Source organism: Cyprinus carpio, chromosome B10 (assembly GCF_018340385.1).
Source record: "Cyprinus carpio isolate SPL01 chromosome B10, ASM1834038v1, whole genome shotgun sequence".
Taxonomy (NCBI): domain Eukaryota; kingdom Metazoa; phylum Chordata; class Actinopteri; order Cypriniformes; family Cyprinidae; genus Cyprinus; species Cyprinus carpio.
In genome coordinates this window covers 15,385,815-15,411,031 of record NC_056606.1, presented here as the reverse complement: position 1 = coordinate 15,411,031, position 25,217 = coordinate 15,385,815, and the positions used below count along the sequence as shown (strand labels likewise).

General features: G+C 35.6%; 1 protein-coding gene across 1 annotated transcript in view; it reads right to left on the bottom strand.

Annotated features, from left to right (window-relative positions):
• Window positions 1-375: 375 nt before the first annotated feature.
• The window catches only part of esama (endothelial cell adhesion molecule a), a 35,442-nt gene continuing 10,600 nt past the window's right edge, over window positions 376-25,217 (bottom strand). The window contains exons 2-7 of the mRNA XM_042732796.1: window positions 5,519-5,661; window positions 3,407-3,608; window positions 3,133-3,288; window positions 1,709-1,831; window positions 1,266-1,395; window positions 376-1,189 (exon numbers count right to left, since the gene is read on the bottom strand). Coding sequence (XP_042588730.1) covers window positions 739-1,189; window positions 1,266-1,395; window positions 1,709-1,831; window positions 3,133-3,288; window positions 3,407-3,608; window positions 5,519-5,661 — 1,205 coding nt within the window. The 3' untranslated portion in view covers window positions 376-738. The remainder of the gene's footprint in view (window positions 1,190-1,265; window positions 1,396-1,708; window positions 1,832-3,132; window positions 3,289-3,406; window positions 3,609-5,518; window positions 5,662-25,217) is intronic.

Here is a 25,217-nt window from a genome sequence, read left to right as displayed (position 1 = left end):
TATGAAGTGATATCTGTCCCCTGGAACAGATATCTAGGAGCATTTTACTTAGGAATTTTTTTTTTTTTTCTTTAACAAAAAGAACATAAAATTAAGTGAAAAAGTGAATAATTCCAAAACGATTAATCGCATTCAAAATAAAGGTTTTTGTTTACATAATATATGTGTGTGTGCTGTGTATATTTATTATGTATATAGTATAAATACACACACATACAGTATATATTTTAAAAATATGTACATGTATATATTTATATTCATAATTTATATTATACATAAAAATATGTCATATATAAACAACATATTTGTATTAAATATATACATGCATGTGTGTGTATCTATATATACAAAATAAAAATACACAGTACACACACATATTATGTAAACAAAAGCGATTAATCATTTGACAGCACTAATATTCCAACATCTTTTTTTTTTTTTGTCAGTGTCTTTTGTTTACAGTTAAACAAGTTCCACTTTATAGAAGGGTAGAGGATTTTCTGTATTACTTTGAACAGTAAAAAACTATAAAACAATAAAATGAGCATCTTTACATATATTTGCTCACTTTTTTTATATTTAAACAAATAAAAAAAGTAAATAAAGAAAATGACATCATACAGTTTCCAAACAGAGGCAATAAGCTTATCGGTTCCAATTCATCCTTTCCGATGTGCTTCAGTTTGCAGGACCGCAGACATGATGTCCTCGTCAGAGGTTCACTGGAAATGTTTGGTCCTACACCAGAGAGCCAGCCTGGTTTTGCGCTGGCACCATAATTGGTACCCCTCCCATGCGGGAGATGTTGGCAGCAGTTACAGTGGTGGGCAGCACGGGAGGACGTGGAATCTGAGGGTGAGCGGAGGCTGGCCGGGTCACTGAGGTGTACTGAGGAGTGCCTGCATTGGTGCTGGGGGGTCCCGAGGGTCCACGGGGCAGGGTGGTGTTTGTGTTGTAGCCTGGCAATGTGCGCTCCAGGGTGGCATCTGCTGGAGGCTGCGAGCGGTAGCCGGCTGTGCTGCCCGTGAGGATAGACGCCGTGTCGGAGTGAGTGTAATGGTGGTGGTTCTGGTTGTCTCGTGGGTAAGAGCTGGTGTGAATGGAGGACAGGGTGCCGTTTTTAGAGATGATGTCAGATCCAGTGCCACTCTTGGCCCACGAGACGCGTTTGGGAGCCTGAGCATCCTCTCTGTAACACACAAAAACATTAGTGTCTACACAAGTTAGAAATCACTAAATCAATCAATAAATCATAATGATCTTACTTGATTTCATTGGCTAAATCCTCTTCTGCATCTTTCCGTCTTGTCCACATGAAGACGAGGAAGAGAATGATGAGGATGAGAGCCACAATACAACCAACTGTGACACCAGCGATCATCCCAGCATTAGTCGCTGTAGGAAAAGTTAATGTACGTTTAATGTACTTAATGTACACTTTTCATCTTCAGACAACTTAAATGACTAAACATCAAGTATGAAAAAGAGAATTAATACAACCTTTTAAAAAATAGTAAGATTGAATTTTCAGTCCCACTTTATATTAGGTGGCCTACACTACTATATACTAATCAATGTTAGTGTCATGTTAATATCAATGTCTTTACTGTCATTTTGATCAATTTAATGCATCCCTGCTGAATAAAAGTATTAATTTCTTAATACTTTTGAAAGCTTATGTATGTAATGAGCAAACATCAGTACGTACATGTGATGACCTCCAGGTTGATGTAGCACGTCTCCGCTCCTGCAGAGTTGGATGCAGTGCACATGTATTTCCCTGACATATTACTGCTCAGATTGTTCAGCTTTAATGTTCCTGCTGTTACATCTACAACAACAACAACAGTATGAGGGTAAAGTTAGACTTGCATGATTACAAAAATAATTCAGCCAGAGATTAGAAACACTCAAATATTTGAAACCGAGATCACAGAGTGTCACAGTAACTGATAAAATATTGCTAGATGAATGCCAGCAATGTTTATTCAATATATCCAAGGATTTGATTCCAGTGACTCAAGAATTACATAACAAAGGTCAACAAATATATGGTTTTAAGGTTTAATCTCATGCCATATGGTTTCCTCGTCATGCTTAAAGGATTAGTTCAACCAAAAATGAAAATTCTGAAATGATTTACAGTACTCACCTTCATGATGTTCAAAACATATAGTCAAACCAAAAATGTATACAGACACCAGATATAATTTTTTTTAGATATTTTTGCCAGTGGGTGCAGGACACTATAGTTCATTTATGTAAGTGAGTACAGCAAAATAAAGTAAACTGTGGCGTATTATACCCCAAAATTCTTCATACAGTGGACTACCAGTAAAACTAATAAAAATTTGGGACCAAAAATTATTCAGACACTTTGACCTGACCATGTTTTGCTTAAGTGTTTTTCTTTAATCGCTAATGTAACCTTTTTCCACCACAGACTGAACAAAATTAAGCACTGCTTGGTAATTGATGACCTAAATTGGTATTATCTGTGTACTTTAATTTAACAGCTGACAGCTAACCTAATTCTTTACATATCTTTCTATCAAAGTTAATGAATTTGTTCTGACAGTTTCACTCTAAGTTCTTGTCATATTTTATTACCATTTTCTAAACTATAGCGAATAAACTGTGATAATGTGAGAAATGTTGAATGTGTCTGAATAAATTTTGGTTTGACTGTACATGACTTACCTTCCTTGATGGAACACACACACACACACACACACACACACACACAAAAAGAAATACAACTGATCATCGACTGTATGCACTCATTTTGAAGTAATACGACAGCTAAATGACAAACCAACCAAAATAAAGTGAACATTTACTAATATTCCTCCCTTGTAGTGAGTTGTTAACTGTTGCAAATGTATCCCGAGTCACGTATATGGCTTATTAAAGTATACTTTTATGCTACTTTCTTTATCAGTGGACATTCTTCAAAATTTCACCTCTTTACAGAAAAGAAATAGAGTTATACGAATTTGAAACAACATTAGGGTGAGTACATTTTCATTTTTTGAGAGGCATGTTAATGCTAATGCATGCTGATAGAATGGAGAATGAATACATTATTTAAATATATTCTTGTGTCTTACTTGGACACACAGACAGACTCACTTTGTGCGGGAGGGAAGAAGACTTCTGAAGTGGGGCTGGTCTTGGTCCACTTGTATTCTGGTGCAGGTTTACCATCATCCGAGTTACAAGCCAGAGTGATGTTCCCTTTAACAACAGGCCTTCCTTTAACTTGACAAACTGGCACTGAAGGAGGGACTGAAAGAGACAGGATGGGTTATGATGTTAAATCCAGAACAAGCATCTGACATGTGCACATGCATGTGTGTTTTATGACTATGCATGTGTGCAGCACAGTGTGGCAGTAAGTACACACCTTTAACATTAAGAATGAGCTCTCCGGTAGGTCCTGAGATGGCTGGGATAATGACCTGGCACATGTACTTCCCTGAGTCTGATGCTTCGGTGTTGTTAATGTACAGGGACAGGTTGGTGCTGGGCATAGTATGCACAAAACCAACTCGACCTGCAAACTGGGAAGTGCTATAACTTAAGCCTCCACCGATATATGAGATAATCTAAAGAACGACAGAGAAGAGGGTGGAAGGCATTAAATTGCAAATGAGGTATGAATAGATGATAAAAAAGTAAAGGTAAGGTAAAATATTTTTCACAATATACAGGTATATTTATTCATTACATTTTATTAACACACACACACACACACACAAACAATTTTAAACAAAGATCACTTTCAATAAATTATTGAAAACATAAACATATTAAATAATTAAATCTAAACAGAGGTGAGTATTAATATATAAACAAACAAATATTTGGACATTTCTAATACTAATGAAATATACTGCAAAAACTGCTTAGGCAAGCAGCTGGAAATTTCTAAAATACTGTGTAAAAACACAATTTAGAAAAAATGGAATGATGTAAGATCATCAATCTGTTTGAGGCAGGGACAGAATTTCTCAGTGGAGAGGTCTAAAGGATTCATATCAGCTGATTCCTCAGTGGGCAGATTAAATCTCAACTAAAGAAAATGCAGGATAGAGGATTTTACAGTCTGCAGATAATGAGGTGGTGTGTAATGCAAAATGAAAGACAACTGCTGCCAAGAGTGGACATTTCAATCACAGTATTATACTAGCTCTTAAGATCTGAGCTTGCCAGTAATATGAGATACTGTAGTAGTCTGCTATGATGATTCACATGACTTATTGTACTGTCAATATGGTTAACACAAACAACAAGTGATTCTGTGATAAAGACATTTGTCGACATTTGATCAACATTATGTAACTGAATTAAAACCAAAACAAAATTTCAATATAAAAAAAGTGATTTTTAAGACATATTTTTTTTTATAATCAGTCCAGAATAATATTTCTGTCTCTGCCATTCATAATCTCAAATCATAACATGCACAGATGGTGCTAAACTTTCTGGCATCTGCACAAAAACTAACGAATGAATATAATCCCACCCATAATACCACACCATTTCCAAATCTAATTTGGACTGACATAACATTATCAGAATTCAATATAAATTTCTGGTGAATCCATTCGGCGTACTGCACTGGAAAGATGTTCACATGAGTGTTTGAGTATGGGTGATAATGAGGAGCGGGATTTTGTCTGTGTGCACTCTTGATCTCTGGAACTCAAGAGCCTGAGTGATCAGGGACAGAGAGTGACCATTACATCAGCTGCATGTCATGTTTCCCTCTGAACCACCATGAGAAAAATTGAGATTTTTATGAAACTATGAAATCAGATTGAAAACAGCCAATATGCACAAGACCCAAGATACTGCACTCCTTAAATTGCTCAGCAACCTAGTTAATAAACTATATTCCTTATTACTGTGTGATTATTAGCATTCATATTTCATAGTTTACAGAGTATTATTTTTTACAACAATACTTTGTCTCTTATTTATTCCATCAAAAAGAGCTTGATAAATCCCTTAATAATAATAATAATTATTATTATTAAAGGATTATTGCAATTATTTATTGCCTTCATTATTACTTGTTTATTATATGGGTGTTATAGTTTTTAGGGTGTTATAGGTATGTATAACATTTGTAAAAAATATATCTTTAAAAAAATAAAAAAATAAAAAAATCATTATTTATTTACAAATAATTGTTTAAGTTTTTTTGCCATTCACTTAAGTATTTTTACAGTGTGACAAAAAAAATTGTATTTAGTATAAATATCCAATGATATCTTTTAATTAATAAGAATATATATATTTAATTTTTTTCAAGTTATTACTTATTTAAAAATTATTATTTTACTTTTCTGCAGTTAACATAGTGTAAGTATTTCTACAGTGTGACAAATAAAGTCATATTAGTTGTATAATGTTGTATTAAGTATAGATATTCAATGCTAATTAATAATAATAAAAAGTATATAAAAGTTTGTCAACATAAACAAAGAAAAACAACAAATAAGACAGTCACCATTTCTGTGCTGGTGGACATGTAGTTCCAGACCACTGTACATTTCTCAATCGGCACACCAGTGTAAGAAGCCTGCAGCACTACCATCTTCCCTTTGATCACTTCTACATTTTTCTGAGGCATCAGAAGTTGGGCTTGGTCACCTGGAAAGATAAAGAGAGAAATCATAAAAAAACACTCAAAAACACTAAATATTTCCATTCATCCCAGCTGACAGCCTACAAGTGCACTCATCTGAAACCCCAATAAAATCTCTGAAACATTCAGGAGTGACATACACTCCCCCAAGTGGAGGTAAACAAGCTGAATCCAGCTGTCCTGGTTGTCAGTTTGATCCGCCAGCTTGGCCGGGATGCTTCGGCTCAGCTCCCAGAGAAACAAATACGCGCCACACAGAGACCCACAAGAGAGAATCTGCTTCTAAAATCCTCTTGTCACTTATGATTTCAGATGAAAGTCTGCAGGGGGAAAAACTGGGTGACGCAACCGCAGAGCATCTTGTTTTAGGCTTAGCAGAAGGTACGTGGGAGGGAGAGGGACATTCACAGGCCCACTGCAATGAGCCTCAATGCCACGCGTATGTTGAATTCCCCTCGCTTAAGTGTAAACCCACTAATCCTCAACTAGAATCCTGTTTGTGCTCATCTTTCTGACATTTTCTTCTGCTTTATGTTTGCGGGCTGGTCTTTAACCTGATTACAAACTAGCAATGATAGTCAAATTGCTTCCATTGACTCACCAAAAAAAGCCATCGCTCAATTCAGAAATTTAACCCATATGTGGGACTGGATCAAACGCTGAATTGCATTATGAAAGTATAAAGGAATTAAGCTGCTGTCATGGAAAATCTTAGAGGTCAAAGGGGAAAACAGATTTCTGGTCGTGTCTCTTCCAGATTTATCTTGCAATCAGTGTCAGTTCTATTGTTTACCAAAAGAAAAAAAAAAAATCTCTTAATCCAGTTCTCCAGTCTGCCTGCATTTGTCATTAGAGGGCATTGTCGAGGAACAGAGGTCATGGCAGTGATCCAAAGGCCAAACCCTGAACTGGTTCCAACTGCACAGTATAACTAAAAGTCTTTCTTTGGTAAATAAAATTATTGATTTCTTTCAAAAAAAAAAAAAAAAAAAAAAAAAAAACCTTACTGACCCCAAACATTTGAACTATAGCAAATATTAAATATTCTTGTTAAGTATTTATATCTTTCAAACTCACATTAAATTAATTAATAAATCAATAATATACAACTGTTCAGTCACAATAACACAAACTAACAATAACACATTTCCCATAATCTGCATGCTAAGGTATCACACAATGCATGTTAAGCCCTAAGCAGCTTAGAAGTAATGCTTAAAGACAGAGAAAATATATATATATATATACATTATTTTCTATGAACTTTTAGAATAAGATTGACCTTAAACTATATGACTGCTTGCATACCAGTAGAGGGCAGCAAATGCTATGCAATAAACTCTGTCATTCTACAGTAAATAAGAACATGGAAACCAAAAATATAGTGTTTTGTGCACTTCACTACTAAAATCCTTCATTCAGGACTTCAGTGCTTCTGAATCATTAGGTGCATTACCCAGCATTCTCAAGTCTTCTCCTCATCTCTAGATCACTCTACTAAAGCCTCAATAAGAGATTAAACTAGTAGCTGACGCTCAGTAGGGAACCTGTGTTAGCATCAGCCTCTCTCATTAATAAGAGCACTTTTGTGAGTGTTTTCTCTCTTGTGAACACAGAGTCTCTCAGATCCAACTAAGAATCTTATCTAGTGTTTAAATTCTCCTATTAAACTCACTTATTGAAAGAGTAACCTCAAACAAACATGAAGCTCTTTACAAGCCACAGAAGAAAGCATCTGTGCTGTGGATGTGAAGTTAAGGTTAGTGTGTGCTAACCAATGACCAGTTCAAGTGAATGTCCACTGGTCATTTAAGGATGCTAAATAATTCCTCTGGGAAATGTTTTTAAGGGATTTTACTGTTTTACTGTTAGAATGACGGAGGGAACAAAGTGGAGAGACCATTTCCTGAGTCTTCAAGCGTAATGCCATCACAGCATTCTGATATTGCTCCTAATGACAAGACATTCCAGTACTGTCCCAATCCCATCAGCCTAATGAGCCTGCAAATGATTTCTGGCATTATAGTCCTCCAAATCACACATTTGTGTACACAAATGTTTTCGCTGATGTAAATGTGTTTTTGTTTGTTCAGTTTTGAACCCCAGAAAGTTCTGAGAAAAGCTCTGAGGACAGGTATGGGCAATGAGAAGAATGTGTAGAAAGAGAAAGCAGCTCATGTCAAGTCAAATATTGAATACAGACTTTTATATTTAAGACTAATGAGAAGAAGAATAGAGTGTCATGAATCTTCTCAAATCATTCCCATGGGTCTGATCTGAATAATATATGCTACTGAGTGGCATGAAGTCAGAAAAGAGATGGAAAGATCATCAGATCCACATATGCTGGAGAGGTAATGAGGTGTCATCAACCAAAAACTCATATAGTAAGTCACCAGTAATGGCCACAAAAAATTTAATTTTAGAAGACACAGAAGATTTAGGCACGGGACTAAACTAGAATGATTAAAGCTAAGACAGAAAATAACCAGAATAGTAGAACTAAGACTAGGAGCTAAGAACTAAGGCAGGGAACTAGAATGGTTGAACTAAGGCTAAGACACAGAATAAAACTCAGACAGGGAAACTGCTCTGCAAAGTAGCTAACACTCTCAAGCACTAAATGCTAACAACACTCAGCCCGGATGAGCAAGAGAGTGAGCCTTTTGTAGAGCGTGTGATTGGACTCAGATGTGCATGTAATTAATTAGATGCATTGTGGGAACTGTAGACCAGGGTGATCTGTGACAGTCTGTGTGGAGCAAGAGTCAATGTAAAGCACAGGCAAATTCTGGTGGTGAACAGACAGAAGGCTACAAACCAGGTTCGTTACAGTGCCCCTCCCCCAAAAAAAGCTTGTACACGGTTGCCCAATAAAACATAGCATTAACAGCACCAGCTATACGACAAAGATGCACAAAGTACAGTGTCAGTATATAAATATTCACGTCTTGCATTTTTATGTTAAGCAAAACAGACTATGTACATACAAAATGACATTCAGACATTAAATAGATATAATACTTACACTTGCAGACTACCATTCATAAGTTTGAGGTCGGTAAGAAATTAATCGTTTTATTCAGCAAGGATGCATTTAATTGATCAAAAGTGATTATATATTTTAAATAAATGCTGTTCTTTTGAACTTTCTATTTGAATGCTTAAATAAAAATTGAAAAAAGAAAACAAAATATTACAACAGCACAAACTGTTTTCAACATTAATAATAATATAAATCTTTCTTCTGCATATAAAAATGATTTCTGAGGGATCATGTGACACTAAAGATGGGAGTGATGACTGCTGAAAATCCAGCTTCGCAATCACAGGAATAAATTACAATTTAAATTATAATAAAACAGAAAACAATTATTTTAAATTGTAATAATATTTCAAAATATTGCTGCTTTTTACCGCATTTTTCATTAAATAAATGCAGCCTTGATAAGCACAAAAGACTTCAAAAATATTTTTTTAATTGTACTGATCCAGAACTTAACATAAATCAACAAATAAATAAAAATAAAATGTATTTCTAATCTAACAACTAACTCACTTTGGTTATATAAAGACAGAGAAATCCTCACAATTATATACTTGTACTCAGCAACACTCAAACATATAACGGTACTGCATGTAATTTATCTGTGATATAAGAGCTAGGTTATTAATTCATATTTTTATGCACCGCACCTGTTTAACATCAGCTGAGCCTAAAGTTTCTATGTGGAACATTTTGCTGAAAACCATCTAATTTCTGTGATAAACCCATTATTCTAAAGTGCTGTGCTAACATAAATCAAGACTCTTAGTAATTATGCTGTGCATAGCTTAAGCAAAACAATGGGTTTAATGTCCTTCATGGTCTCAGATATTAACCTTACAGTGAACAAGAAGATTCACTGAGAAACAAAATGTAATAATGAATCCAAACTGACTTTTCTTTTTGGGTAACAAGACCAAACCCTCTTAATTTTAAATCCCAACCCTCCAACAACCATGTTACTCATGTAGAGACACTTTTCACAATTCAGTCGAGTCCCGTCCTACATTATCATCTCACTGAACATCCTGTTTCACTCTAAAATATGTCACATTATGAACGTTATTAAAATCATGTTGACTTTAATGTAACTTTCTTGAGGGAATCATGGATAACGTGATTCACGAAGACATGAACATGGCAAGTAGAACACAATGTGAGGTTACTCCCATGCTTATGCTTATGTGCATGACTTAAATAGAGATGTTGATGCTTTTAATTGCAGGAAGAGCACTATTTATTTTTTGGAAGTTAGCACTAGGCTCTGATAAAGAGTTTGGGAAAGTCCTTTGGTGCATCTGACAGTTTGCTTGGATGCAAAGCATTGGGTGGAGGCCACTAACTCTATCTACACTGCAACGCTACCGTTAAAGCATTCCTGCCCTGGGTCTTCAGTCAGATCCGAGACTGAAGGCCTTTTTAAGATAAGTTAACACCCAAAATGATTACAGATGCTCTGGCAAAATGAGTCAAATGAAAATGACAAATCTAATCTTGACTATAAAGCCTTGATCAGATCAACCCGAAGAACTGATGGCCAGGGTGGAGATGTACACAAGCGCACTGCAGATCTGAGAGATTGACTGATGGTTTTCTTCATGTCACTGATAAAACCTTTATGAAGTGGTTTTGTAATGAACACTCTGGATGTGGTAGGGAGGATCTTATTTGTGTGCCTTCAGGAAAAAATTACTATCTGAGGGACCGAATATTAAAATGCAGAGTAAAGGATACCCACTAAAACACAGCAGTGGAGGTTTTGCCAGTATTTCTATTTTGTAGCTTTTATTTGTATTTTATTTCCCACACAGATGCCCTTTTGTTGTCATGAGAAGAAAACCATTACACCTTTTACTTGGGTACACCAATTTTTGGATAAAAAAAAACAAAAGTTATGTTTTTAAGAACCTATGTGTAGTACCTGTATAGATTTAAATGATTTCTTCTTCTAGAAGCTTGAACATTGAACATCATGTATAGAGAAACCAGTCAAGATCGCCCTCTATCACCTCTTCTAAAAAAACTCCTTATCTGACAAGAAAACTCTTATTCCCTTGTCTCATTTTGAATTCTCTCTCTCTACTGCCATTTTTCTTTCCAAACTCCTCTTCTCCTCTTTATTATCTCTCGATAATTACAGACAATGCTTGAAAGCAGATAGAGAGCATAACTTCTATCAAACTGTGACACTGTTTGGTTCATTTGAGAAATATTTGTAAGTCATTAGTTTAATTGCAGAAGTAAGATTGCATGTTATCCACAATATCTGTGGCGTAAGAGAGGGCAGTGCGGGTGGATGTGATGATGAAAAGGAATGATAAGAGTCTCTGCAATCGGCTTCAGTGCAGCTCAAGGTTAATTGAAGCAGTAATGAGGGTACAGAGAGAAATCTGATTCATGTGGATGGTGAAAAATGGACAGGCAAAGACTACAGAAAGTTTGACTCCATATCAGTACAAAAAAAAAAAAAAGCTTTCTACAAAGTCAGAATTGGGGAGTAATGGACATTTTAGAAGTCACATTTTGTATATATATTAAAATAATCTTTATAAAAACATCATATAATTTTTTTTTAAATAGGGTGAAATGCAACCTGTACTTTTTAATTGGATTCTCAAGAATAAATGTAAAGCACAGGCAAATTCTGGTGGTGAACAGACAGAAGGCTATAAACCAGGTTCGTTACAATATGTTCTTCTGCAACCAGTTACTCTTGTTCTTTAAATTCTGGCTATTGCATTTTGGGTGAGAAACACTTGGCTGACGCTGACATAGAAGGGCAATGCTGGAAGTGAATACAGTGGCTGCGTCCGAAATGGCATACGAAATGGCGAGCGAATAAGTGTTTGAATCCTCAGCATTCATAAAAGAGTAGGTGTACGTTGTACGTGCATATACTTAATTTGTGTTCTAATATGCCTATTTACCTACTATATAGTATGAGAAAACAGTACGTGAACAGATTAATATGTCCGAAACTGTAGTATTCATAAAAAAGTAGGCGGGAAATCCTCGGATGTCCTACTGCTTCAGCCCAGATTCCGAAGTGTTCATTGATGGACACTTTTCAATCTCAGAAGCCCAAACGAGAGGATACGTCATCATCGAACGTAATGGAGAACAGCGACGAGGGTGTTTACAAATGAAATACAAACCAAAAACACCGTTTCTTGTGTTAAAATCATATTTGTTGGGCTACTGTATAGTAAACTGTTGATTTGCTTAAGATGTAAGACGCTAGACAGAGATTTTTTTCTGTAAAAAACATGATTTATTATGTATAGCGAACAGTGGAGTTCCAGTAAGCACACAAAAGTTCTCCAAAAATCACATACACAAAAATCCTACAACATAAAAAAGACTAAAAAAGGTCTATTTAATATGAGACAGGAAATTGTTCTAAAAGAATTGCAGATGAGCACATCACAACATGAACAGACATCTGAGTAAGTGATGTATGTGTGCTATTATATAGAATTCACTGTTGTTAACACTGCTTTAGATGAATGTAACTAAACAAATCTACATAGAGTAACTAAACATGTTATCTTTTTCATTTGTCCATTAGTACTACTGATAAATCGAGGAACATTTGTGTTGGATAAAAAGTGAGTTAACACATCAACTACCTCCACATGGAAATTAAGTATAGAGCACATAAATCACAGAGGTACAATAACTTGACTCTTGTCTGGATGTCACAGGGACAGATGAGAAACAAGTGTGTTTCAAATGTTTGGAGCAGACACAGCGATAGACAGATCGTGTTCTCCTGCTCTTGCCTCATGATTGTGTGGTTCAGTCATGATCAGTTCAGTCTGACTGCAGTAATGAGGGATGTGATGGACGGCAAAGACAGGTGAAGGTGGACACAGTGGTCAGCTGCAGAACTGGCACAGTTGTGTTGAGTTTGCTGTAGGATGGGGGATCACCGTCTGTAAATACATAATTGTCAGAACAATATGTTTGAATAAAGCTTAGTTTCATGTGTCGTGTGTTTTTATTTATTGTCATGGTTAATTTTATTTATTCATTTATTACTGTTCATAAGTGTTGGGGTTGGCTAGCAATGCTTTCTTAGGTAATCTTAATTTTGAAGTAGTAATACTTACATTTTTTGAGAGTAAAATCAACAGTCTTCTCCAAAGGCAAGATCTTTGAGCAGCTGATCGATGTCTCCTTTGTCCAGATATTGCAAATGAGGAGAAAAACGTACTAGGTAGGGTTGTCGTGTTACTGATGCTATGAGGTGTTTGTGCACCTGTCACTTTTCTTTTCTTTTTATTATTATTACTGCAGAACTCATAATTACATACTCAAGGAAAGCTCATGGAAAGATGGTAGTATCACTAAAACATAACTATAATGGGTTTGCGTACATCATAGTATGAGATTATATACACAGAAAAAAAGGATTAAATATCTTTGAATAATCATAATATTCATATAACCATAATGCATTCAAAAATGACACGTTTTTATTGTTGTCGTTTTTGTTATTTATAAGCCTTAGGGATGAAATAAGTGAGAAATTCAACAAGAAAAAGAGGAAAACAAAGGAGACTTAGGCCAGTTTTGCGTGTAGATGAACAATTTTACACATAAAATAAATAAATGAATAATATATTCACGAGAAATATATAGAAAATAATATATTTAAGGTGTCATTTTAGTAGAGTAAAAAATATAAAAACTTAAATCAACAAAAAAAATGTATTGGTTATACTACAATAACAATAAAAGGGCAGCTTTTTTATCTTTTAAGCTTTTGTGCATGTTATAACGTCATAGGTCACATGATAATGTCAACATGGTGAATGATGTCCGGATCACATTCATACTTAACGAGATTTGGCTGTAGAGTAAGTACTATTTTAGCGCTCGTTAAGTAAGTACTTATTGAAATGAAGTACCTACTCATTGAGTACGCCATTTCGGACGCAGCCAGAGTCTAAGTCCAGTGTATTCCTGTTTCCTGTGTATTGTGTTAAAACATGGATACAGGAAAGAGAGCTGGGCCAGATAAGACAAAGACTGGGACACACTCCAACAACACATAAAGGATACAGGGTCACACACACACACACACACCTGCATCTCCATCTAAGATCCTAAAATAACTTCAATATGAGCCTGTGTTGCTGCTGCATTAATCGCTGGGCTCAGGATGCTCCTCTGGCCCAGATCTGATTGCTTCAAATCAACACAGTGACTGACAGCTGGGAGTCGAATCTGTAGAATACTGAGAGTTGGCAGGTGATGCAATCTGTCCAGAAGACACTGGATCAACATGATGAATTGCGCTGGGATTACCCTGTGTTTTACAGGAGCCACAAAATGTGATCATCTGTGACACAAACCTCTTGCCTTTAATCTGATTCAGAGACACTGTCTATCATCTCAGTTTAAGGCTGTATTAATCAAACCTCACACCACTGCTGTCATAAGTGACACAAACCCGTTACTGACAGCTGAAAAGAAAACTCCCATGTTAAAGTGCCCTTATTATGGATTTTTGAAAATGACCTTTTATGCAGTGTGTTACACAGCTCTAAGTGAATGAAAACATCCTGCAAAGTTTTAAATCTGAAAGTGTACCGTGTATAAAGTTATTGTCTCGCAAAAGAAAGAGTTGACCCTGAATCATTGAAACGAGTAATTTTTAAACCGAATCCCAAGCCTTTTCATGTTGATGTCAACATGAAACATTAGCATATTGGCCGTCCTCTTGTTACTCTTTTCACATTGGTCTGAATGAAAATGTAAATGCATTCTTTGCCACTAGGTGCCACTTTTGGAGCAGTAAAATAGCTGTTTCCCCAGAATGCTGTACACAAAGCAACACTACTCACAAATGCTGATTTATCAGGCATTACAGGCATGATGAAATGAAAATGAGAACAATCGGACCAATCACTGCAGATTAGCATCATGCAAAGGAGGGGATTGGAAAAATGAATCGTTAAACTATTTGTTTGGACAATGTAAGGGTTTTTTGACCTTGGATGCATATCAAGCTGTTGTTGAGGACTCCCAAAACCAAAATATGAACCTTTCATAACCCATAATAGGGGCACTTCAAATACAGCACACTGAATAAATAAAGAACTGTAAGAGGGGCACATTGGTGTTTGATGCATTAAATTGATCAAACTGACTACAGGAAGCTTCAAAAGTGACAAAAAAAAGCTATTTTAAATTTATACAGTTATTTTAAATTTCCAATCCATTTCAATGTATCACAGTTTCCACAAAAATATTAAACAGCAAAATTGTTTTCAACATTGATAATAATAAGAAATGCTTCTTAAGCATCAAATCAGCATATTACAATAATTTCTGAAGGATCGTGTAACACTAAAGACTGGAGTAATGGCTGCTGAAACTTCTGTTTTCCAATCGCTGGAATAAATTATATTTTAAAATATATGTAAATAAAAATAGTTATATTAAATTGTAATAATATTTCACAATATTGCTGTTTTTACTGTATTTTTTATCAAATAAATGCAGCCTTGGTAAGCAAAAGAGAGTTTAAAAAAAAAAAAAAACATTAAAAATATCATATACCAAAATAATGTATCACATACCAAATAAAATATCTAATAATTTATCATAAATAAATATTTGTAATATTTATTTTATATTCATATTTAATAATCATTTCTTAAAACCAATTATCCATAATTAATGGTAGTAAGATAATAATAATTTTCTTGTTACGTAATGACAAAACTAACCTGTACATCTCCTGAAATACAGCTGCAAGCCAAGTATCCCAAATGCCCATCTTGCATAAGTAAAATTAAGAAAAATTACGCATTTTATAATTAAGCCACATGCTGAGGATGAATGTCCAAAAACTAATTACCCATCTATGAAGACAAAGTAATTACCATAGAGCTCTGGTCCTCTAAATCATATGGAAAACAGTGCAGATAAATCAGTGAGACCAAACCCTTATCTCTAGGCTCTGCAGCGCTAGTGTATCAGGAAAGAGATACGGCTCAGTCTAGGATGGATGTGGTTTATCAGACTGAGTTTGAGGAACAGTATGGACTTTTCGATTAAGGCTTGCATTTCAACGCGGTTCTTATATACATCAGACGCTTGACCCAAACAGTAGATAAAGCTTCTCTGGTAGGCTGAGTGAGCCATTAATCTTAAATTGACGTGAGAACCGATAAAACAAATGTTTGTTGAGCTTAATAAAGAATACTGAATACCACCAGAAAGAAAAACAGACAGCTTTCTTTGTGCCGCCCTTTATGTCCTTTATCATCGTAACGTGAAAACATAGTAGCAACAGCGCTACTTTAAAATTATTTAGTATTTTGTCAGTTTCAGAAAATGTCAGTTTCAAGCCAAACATGCAACACTATCAGAAAGGCTGAGTATCATAGGGGATGGATTACATTACACTCTCAGAAGACTTAACGTTCCCACACAGTGTCAGTTCAGTTTAGCAACGCCATCACAAAAATACACACAGCCCTGATCTGCTACTCCAATTCCATAGTTAAACCAGTCTTAAAAACACACAAGGCCACAACTGATGAGTAAAGCTCATGATAGGGGAAGCTGGAAGCAGCAACAGCAGGTCGTGATGTTGTGTTTGGCCGTAATTAATCACCTCTGTTTTGTGTCTTTGATTCTGAGGAGCTCTGATTAACCCGAGGATCAACAGAAACAAACAGAAGCAGAGAGGATGTGGATTCTGTGGCATGTCTTGACACAAAGATGCACATGCACGCACATCCTGGGGCCAGCCACGTTTCCTTCTGCTGAGGTCGCGCCTGTGATCAAACTCTCAAGCTGTGTCTATAACAGCATATTCCCAGCGTGAATGCTGGCGCCTGCTTGAATACAGAGAAAAGCAGCCAATGAGAACAAAGCAAAACTATTTCATCTGAAAACAAGGAGTTATAAAAACACAGTCCCTGAGAGAACAGTGACGACTGGTTTATGGAAAAATACCAATTTACAGAATGTCACCACCCTTGACAAAACTCCTGCAGGGAACTATTTCAGCCACAGATAAAACTCCCGTAAGTCCCAGCAAAAATAAATAAATAAAACAATCACAAGAGATAACACTGTTATTCTTTATAAAAAGGAAAATTCTAAGTTATTTGAAATAACCTGGAATTTTCCTTTTGATAACGAATAACAGTTATCTCTTGTGATTTTATTTATTTTTTTGCTTATTTCAACTGTTTATGAATTACTAAATATTTTTGTTTTAAGAAAACGGTTTATATATATATATATATATATATATATATATATATATATATATATATATATATTATAATTTAATGCCCATACATATTATAATACTGTAATTAATGATATCCAATTATGCATAATTAATAGAAATAAGCCAATAATAATTTTCATGTTATGCTGTTGTGCAAGTGATGTTAGATGATGGCCAAGGTCATCTAAATATAAAAATAGAGACAAGTGCAAAAAGACTAACAAACAAACAAAAAACCCAGCAACAAAGAAAGTATGCTAAAACATGCAATAATTTAGAAAAATTAATTACAATAATATCATATAATATAAACAAAATGTATTCACAAAAACATAGTCCATTTATTTATACAAACTGAAATTATTCAGAATATTCCTTTAAATGTAACAACTAAAAGTAGCGGCTCAATTTAAAACAGCAAGACTAATTGCACATTTCTTCTTATATGAGTTTTTGCCTCATTAATGTAGCTGAAGTCATAAAATCAGGTTTAGTTCATAGCTGCTGCCATATAGGAGTAACAGCAGTGATGTCATCTTCATTTCATGTCACTGACAGGTGGTCCGACTCTGAATGTAATACAGTATATGTCATCAAGCTGCTCATGGGTTAATCATGATCTAGACACCCATGACCCAGATAGATCTTAACCACCGCTATGGGCTTGATAATCATAATGCGTAACAAATCTCATTAGAGACCTGCTGATCTAGGATCATATTTGTGGTGTTTATACCAGTTCAGGTGATTGCATTATGACCTGTGTCATAATCCTTTTACTTGTGTTGCTAGAGAAATTTGATTCAGGCCATGGGATCCAGGGGAGCTGTTACTGAGATAAATATGCCTCTCAATCAGGGGTTTTTACTCATCAGGAGTTACCCAGAAGGTTTTGAATATGACACTCAGCCAGCGCTGATCTCATAAAAGCAAATTCAAAGCAAAAACCAAATCCAGCCCTGACTTCAAAGTGTTTTAAAAAATAATTCCTGACATTGACTGAAATCTTGTGTTCCCCAGCGCTGATGTAACAAATCCAGATCTTTAAATAACTGACTTCAAGGACTCTCAAACATGTCTCTAATTTTTATATAAAATACTACTTATATAAAATGATTAAAAAAAAAAGTAAAAAAAAAAATCAATTAATTAAAAGTATATATAAAAATTCCAAAGATTAATAAAAAGTAAAAAATAAACATTTGAAAATAATAATACAAATTAATAAGACACAAATGATATGAAAAAGATCAAATAAATTAAAACTTTTAAAATAAATAAATATTTAAATAAAAAAATAATAAATAAACGTTAAAAAATGAAAAAAAAAAAAACCTCTATAAATCCACTTTGACTCTTCAGACAAACACAACAGAAAGCTGGATGGTTGCATCTCAGTGTGATTTTCGTCAAGGGCTGTCTGGTGTAAGGCTTCCCTAGAAAAGTTATTTGCACTTGAGTGCACAGTCTGACCTTGAGCAGCCATGAGTTCAAAACGAGAAATGGACAGACACAGCGGTCCACCAGGACCATCTAAGCATTTATCTGCCTCCTGTTAAGAATGAGTGCTAAGAGAGAGTGAACCTGTGTAGTACACACGTCTGAAGGCACAGAAATGCAGCAGGACAAGCCTCACGGTTGCACCTTAGCATGTCATCTCCTTCACTCCGCCAAACAGCAAGTCTTTTTGCAATTCTCATTTGGGCTTACTGCAAGAGATTGCGTGTTTGTCCACTGGACCGACAATAAGCTCTGACTTGCCTTAGCTATTGGATTTGACCCTTATTTCAGAGTTTATGAGTGCTTGGTCAACATTTCCTTCAATTTCCAGAATAAATATTAAACCTAATTAGAGGTTTTCTCCACAGGGAGACAGAAGTAGATTTTAATGGATACCCAGAATGAATTCACGTTCCTGAAAATGTGCATGTTAAGTATTTGCAAATATTTTCCTGTTGAGTTATTGGCAAAATAGTTCAAATAAATGGAAAATAAAATGCAAAAGGTTCAGACAATGCTCATCAGCATATAAAATTATTATTTTTCTTCTACTATGGTCGTTTCTCATAGTGACATAGATGAGAGAACCTAAAGCTTCTCAGATGGGTGAAGCTTCTGAGAGGTGTGACAAATAAACTAATTACTCAATGTGTGAATTAAGAAGATGGCAAGATAAGCCACAAGGCTTACTGCTGACTGCTCAGGGTTAATGATCTGTCTGATCTAGAAATCCTGCCTAAAATCTCTCTCACAACCCCCCCCCCACCCATCACCACCACCACCACCACATACAATAAAAGATGTGCATAAAAAAAAAAAAAAAAATGGTATCAGAGCTTCTTCTGTTATCAGTGACATTTGCTTCAGCCACCAGCTTGCTATTTATCTACAAGAATAGCAAATGTGTGGGAATACAAACATTCCTCTGCTGCCCACATTATGGCTGTATCCCATAAACAAAGTGCAGTAATGCCCACAGATCAGCAAAGGCCTCTCAAATACAAAGGGCAAAAAATATATCAGTTCACAGCTGTCAAACATAAGTGACTTAATAAAATCCCCTTATTCACATTTCACACACTTGTATGGAACAGTCTATGTGACGTGAATGAAATCCTGTATGAATGAGAGGGCCATGTTTTTAACAATTGATATAATATATAGGGCTGTACTAGAATAATCGAATATTCGAATATTCGTTCGGTGGGGTGGCATTCGATTTTCAGTTTTGAGAATCGAATATTCTTTTTTTTTTTTTCAACACGTGACTTCCGTCGCGGACTCATTCTCACTCATGCTTGAACCGCCCATTGGCGAACGTAGTGATTTATTTCATCTCATACTGAATAGGTACAAAATGCCCAAGACCTCAGCTGTTTGGGAGCACTTTAAATTAAGTGAGGATGACAAGACAAAGGCAGTGTGTCAAATATGCGATTTGAAACTGGCCTACCACAACAGCACCACAAGTTTGAAAAATCACCTGAGTTCTGTAAGTAGCACGCGGCAAAAAAAAAACAAACAAAAAAAAAAAAACTGCTTTTATGCGCTTAATTTGCTATGATAAATAGGCTAATTGCAAATACGACACTATTTAAAAACATACAGCAGCACAGGCTAATAATAATTTGTTTATAGGTACATCCACAGGTATCGCAGCCATCAACATGCTCAACAAAACCCAAAACTTCACAGCAGATCCTGCAATTCCGAAAACCGTTAACAGAGAAAAGAAAGAGAGAGATAACAGATGCCATAGTGGAGTTTGTCGCTATGGATATGAGGCCCGTTAATGTAGTTGAAGGCGAAGGCTTCAGAAAATTAATGAAGATAATGGAGCCAGACTACACTGTCCCAAACAGTTCCAGTATTTCAAACACCCTGTCTCTTAAATACAGCGATCTGCGAGGCCAAATTTATGCTCTCGTTAAAAAAAGCTACGGCCTTAAGTTTCACAACGAACATCTGGACTTCCGTGAATATGGAGGCGTATATGGCTGTCACCTGTCACTTTATAACTCAGGAGTGGGAACTCTCTGCCTTCGTTTCGTTACGGTGTCAGTAATTATAACATTTACGAATAATAAATGAATGTAGTTCAACGAACTGCAGGCTAATAATAATAAATAAAAAAAAACACCGCAACATGCTTTAAATAAAAGCATCGCGCATTTTAAAGATTTAAATTAACAAAAAGTCAGAATAAGACAAAATAAATCCCTTATATAGAATAAAACTAATTGTAATAGATATTACATTTTGTGTCATTTTAAAAACAATTCATTTATTCTTATTCAACTGTTTATAAGCATGCTACCGTGTTCTTTATTTATTACAGTTCGTTGAAATCACTGTGTGTTACTAATTTATTTTCTGTTTTGGGATTCATTTGTTTTAAAGAAATGTTCATTATTAATACCTTATTAAAGTTCTTGCTCTCAACAGACTTTGTGTTTTTGTATCACTTGTGCACTGTCCGTTTTCGGAGCATAAACCTGCCCGTGTAATGCGTACCGGAAACTGTTCTATTTAAAAGATTATTAAATGTTTATTAATATTTAAAGAATGTGTGCCACCTGATCATATTGCACCAAATGCAACACTGCACTCCAATGGGTCTGCCGCAACACATTTACGATGCCGAAGAGTGAAACGTGAAGTCGTGAAAGATGATACAAATGCAAACCGACACTATTATTATATATTTAGCCCCACCCACCGAAGATTCGAATATTCGATATTGATTGCCACCTAAGCTTCGAAGCTCAAAAAATGGCATTCGAAACAGCCCTAATAATATACAGTGATGGACAGCCAAGCCAAATAATCAGATGATGTTTGGCTATTTTGACATAATTATATTCAACAAAAATAAGGTTGCATAACTGATAAACAGAAGTGTCAGTTTCAGAATTTACTGCAAGTCTTATCAAAGAGAAAAAAACATACTATTTTGAATACATTTTGAGTAAAAGAAAATATTTATTTTAATTTCAGAAATATGTGAACATCTTATGCACTACCATTTTGTTAAATTATATATATCTTTTTTGTTAGACACTGCCATTTTGGGGAAATTATAGACCCTTTGTAATAACAATAATATATTTTAAATGGCTGAAAGTCATTACAAATGCAAATGTGGCATATAATTGAACTTAAAAGGAAAGTTCACCCAAAAATGAAATTCTGTCATTAATTACTCACCCTCACGTCATTCCAAACCCTTAAGACCTTTGCTCATCTTCGGAACACAAATTAAGATATTCTTGATGAAATCCGAGATCTCTCTGCCCCTCCATAGACAGCAAGGGTCGTACTGTGATCATGGCACAGAAACATAGTAAGTACATCAATAAAATGCTCTATGTGACATCAGTGATTCAATCTTAATTTTACGAAGCTACGAGAATACTTTTAGTGTGCAAAGAAAACAAAAATAATGACATTATTCAATGATTTCTTCAATTGGGGGACAGTACTCTGCCATTATCAACGCATCATTGACAATCATTGAACAAAGTCGTTATTTTGGTTTTCTTCGCACACAAAAAGTTTTCTTGCAGCTTCGTAAAATTACTGTTGAACCACTGATGTCACATAGACCATTTTAACAACAACCTTACTACGTTTCTGTGCCTTGATTGTGGTAGGACCCTTGCAGTCTATGGAGGTTAAGAAAGATCTCGGATTTCATCAAAAATAACTTAATTTGTGTTCCGAAGATGAACGAAGATCTTACGGCTTTGGAACGACATGAGGGCGAGTAACTAATGACAGAAATTTCATTTTTGGGTAAACTAACACTTTAATGCTCAATGCATCAATAGCACATATCCGACTAGGTTTTTAAGGACCAACCCTTCAGACAGAATTTGAAGCCGGTTTCATATCTGCTCTGACAGACAGGGGTCACTGAGCACTGCCATCTGTCTTCAAAATCTACCTGTCCAAAATCTGTATGCCCCTAAGAGACCAACCTCTAAGAAATGACACAAGATGACAAAGATGTCTTTGAGAGCATCTAATGCAACCTAGTGCATGAACCTTCAAAAGGTGTTTTGTTTAAGATGATTAACTGGAGGTGAGATAAGTCTACGGACGTCCTACTACCTCCTTCCCCACCACAACACCCTCCTGTTGCACTTTCTGAGATTGGGCTCGCCTTCTCTGGCAGTGTCTAAGCCTCATCTCTTCCCTTTAATCTTCTCACAGCTCAAAGCTGTCTTTAGCAGCCCCACACACTCACTCATTCATTTCAAGTCTTCAACGCAATGAGACACCTTTAGGCAAAACCTTCACAAACATCTGAGATTACCACCACAAAGACAATGACCAAACAAATGACTAAAACAATTTAGCAGTCTGAATCAAAACAGAATTAGCAATAAAAAGCAACTAGGCTAGTTGTGTTAAGAGAATCAGAGTTGATCTTTATGACATTTTTAAGAGCGAAAGCTTCACTGTTGTTATTTTGATGAATGAATGATCTGTCAGGGTGCAACTGAAGAACATTACCCTGCCAAAAATACAGTTTTTGCTATCTCTCTACCAACAAACCACATTCAATGTGTGTCTGCAAAACGACGCTCTGTTGCAGTGAACCCCGAGGGACAATAAACAATAGCACTGGCTACCGAATCCCAACAAAGCACTCCTTTACAAACCTCGCTTTTCAACAGGGGTTCGTTTTCAGGAAGGATGGGTGGAGGCCTTGGTAATAGAGTCGCATTTCCTTTTAAACTTTGGAGATTAGATTGCAGACCTTTAACATAGTGGCCATGATAATCTGCTGCGACTTCTTCCATCACGATGGAAATCTTATTCTGTAAAGCAGGTCTGAAAAATCGGTTGAACTGCAGAACGACTTACTGAAAATCTATTTTCAAATAAAACCGAGATAAAAGTACCACATACCATGGCCGTGAAAGTCAACTTTTACAACTACAATCGTTCAGACTGACAGTGTTTTCTCCATCGCTGAATGTTGGAGAAGTTTGCGTATCTCAGGTTTAGTCACTTCAGTGATTTCTCTATTACTCACAGGAACAGCAAATGTATTTATTTATTTGCTGGTATTATCGAGGTGATCTGGGAACAGTGGAATTGCCTGGTGAGGGAATGCTGGAGCTTATCAGGGACTGCCAGGTGGTCAGAGAGGAAGTGGAGAGTCAGAAAGAGGAAAGGCCTAAACGCTCTCTCTTCCTTAATTTATTGCTCCCTCTTTCTCCCACCCTCGTACTACTTTTCCATTCTTCCTCTCTGCATTTCAAAAGAAAACATGCTACTAAGATGATATAATGTTCTTTTGCACAGAACATTAAAGATAACTGCTTTCCACACAACTAATAGATAAGTCACAGAATAAAAGGGCTTCAAAGTAATTCATACAAGCCTTTAAAAGAGATATTTCAGCCGTAATATGGTAAACTAAACTCTACAACTTTCCAAAAGGCATTAGCAACTGAAAATAACCACATACAGTACTATGTAAATACAAAACATAATCTGTGGGTCTCCACCAGTCAGTTGTATGCAGAAAATTATTAATATAAACTCAATGGTGTTCATAAAGAGTGAGAAACAATAACAGGTTTACCACAGACACTATATAGGGCATTTAATTTCAAACAAACACATCTATTATAATGTTAGACAGTTATATAGAGTTGTTTGTGAGACGTTCAACCACAAAATTAAAATTAAATACGCAGTAAACAGTTTTACTATGAAGAACCACAGAGGCCATCCAGTATTAAATTGATCGCCTATGGCTTTTTAATTACATATGAGACATTTACGCTGAGATTTAAGCATTATGATATAACAGATTCTCTTTCGGTAAACAAACTTGCTACTAATGGGACTGCAATGATGCATATCGAATGCAAATGCAAATTAGTACTTCATGTAATTACTTTTTATGTAAGGGAGAGCAGAAACTAGTGTTCAACTCATAAATCAAGGCATGTGAGAAATAAGTGCAAACCACTGCATTGAAACTTAAAATGTAGCTATGCCGAGATTAATATGGCTGTGATACAGCAAAGAAGCACTTGTTTTCTATTGTTATGTAATGGTACAGTATGCTAACAGATTCAGGAGTTTCATACTCACTTTTAAAACCCTCTTCCCATTAGTATTATCAGTCTAAGCCTGAAGAAAGCACAATACTTCCAGGCTAAAGGGTCCACATGTCAAACACTTTGACCAATCAAATAGTGCACGCCTTTAATTAGCAGCCAAGTAATTATGACAGTACTATGGTGCATTGTGTGTGTGTGTGTGTGTGTGTGTGTGTGTGTGTGTGTTTGTGTGTGTGTGTGTGTGTTGGTGTGTCTAGGGAAATGTTCCTAGAGGACAGCAGTCTAGCCCTTCATCTCTTCTTTTTATAAATGACTGAAAGAACAAATAAAATCATAATTACTTGCCGCAGAATGTCAAACAGCTTCACATTAAGGTAAAAGTATCCACTTTATTTTGCAACATGGAAGTAAGCTATTTTCTGTAAATGTTTGAGACTTTATTAGACTCTACATGTAAAAAAAAAAAAATCAATCAATCAATAAATAAATAAATAAAAATAAAAGAATACCAAAATTTTGGGCTACAAACAAGTATGTTTAGAATCACAACAGTACATTAAGGTGATATGAAGAGAAATACCAGTTTGCAATATCAACCAGCATAACAAGCCATTTTTTACAGCTAAACATAACTGGAATAGGATGACACTTGAAACCTCGCACATTCAA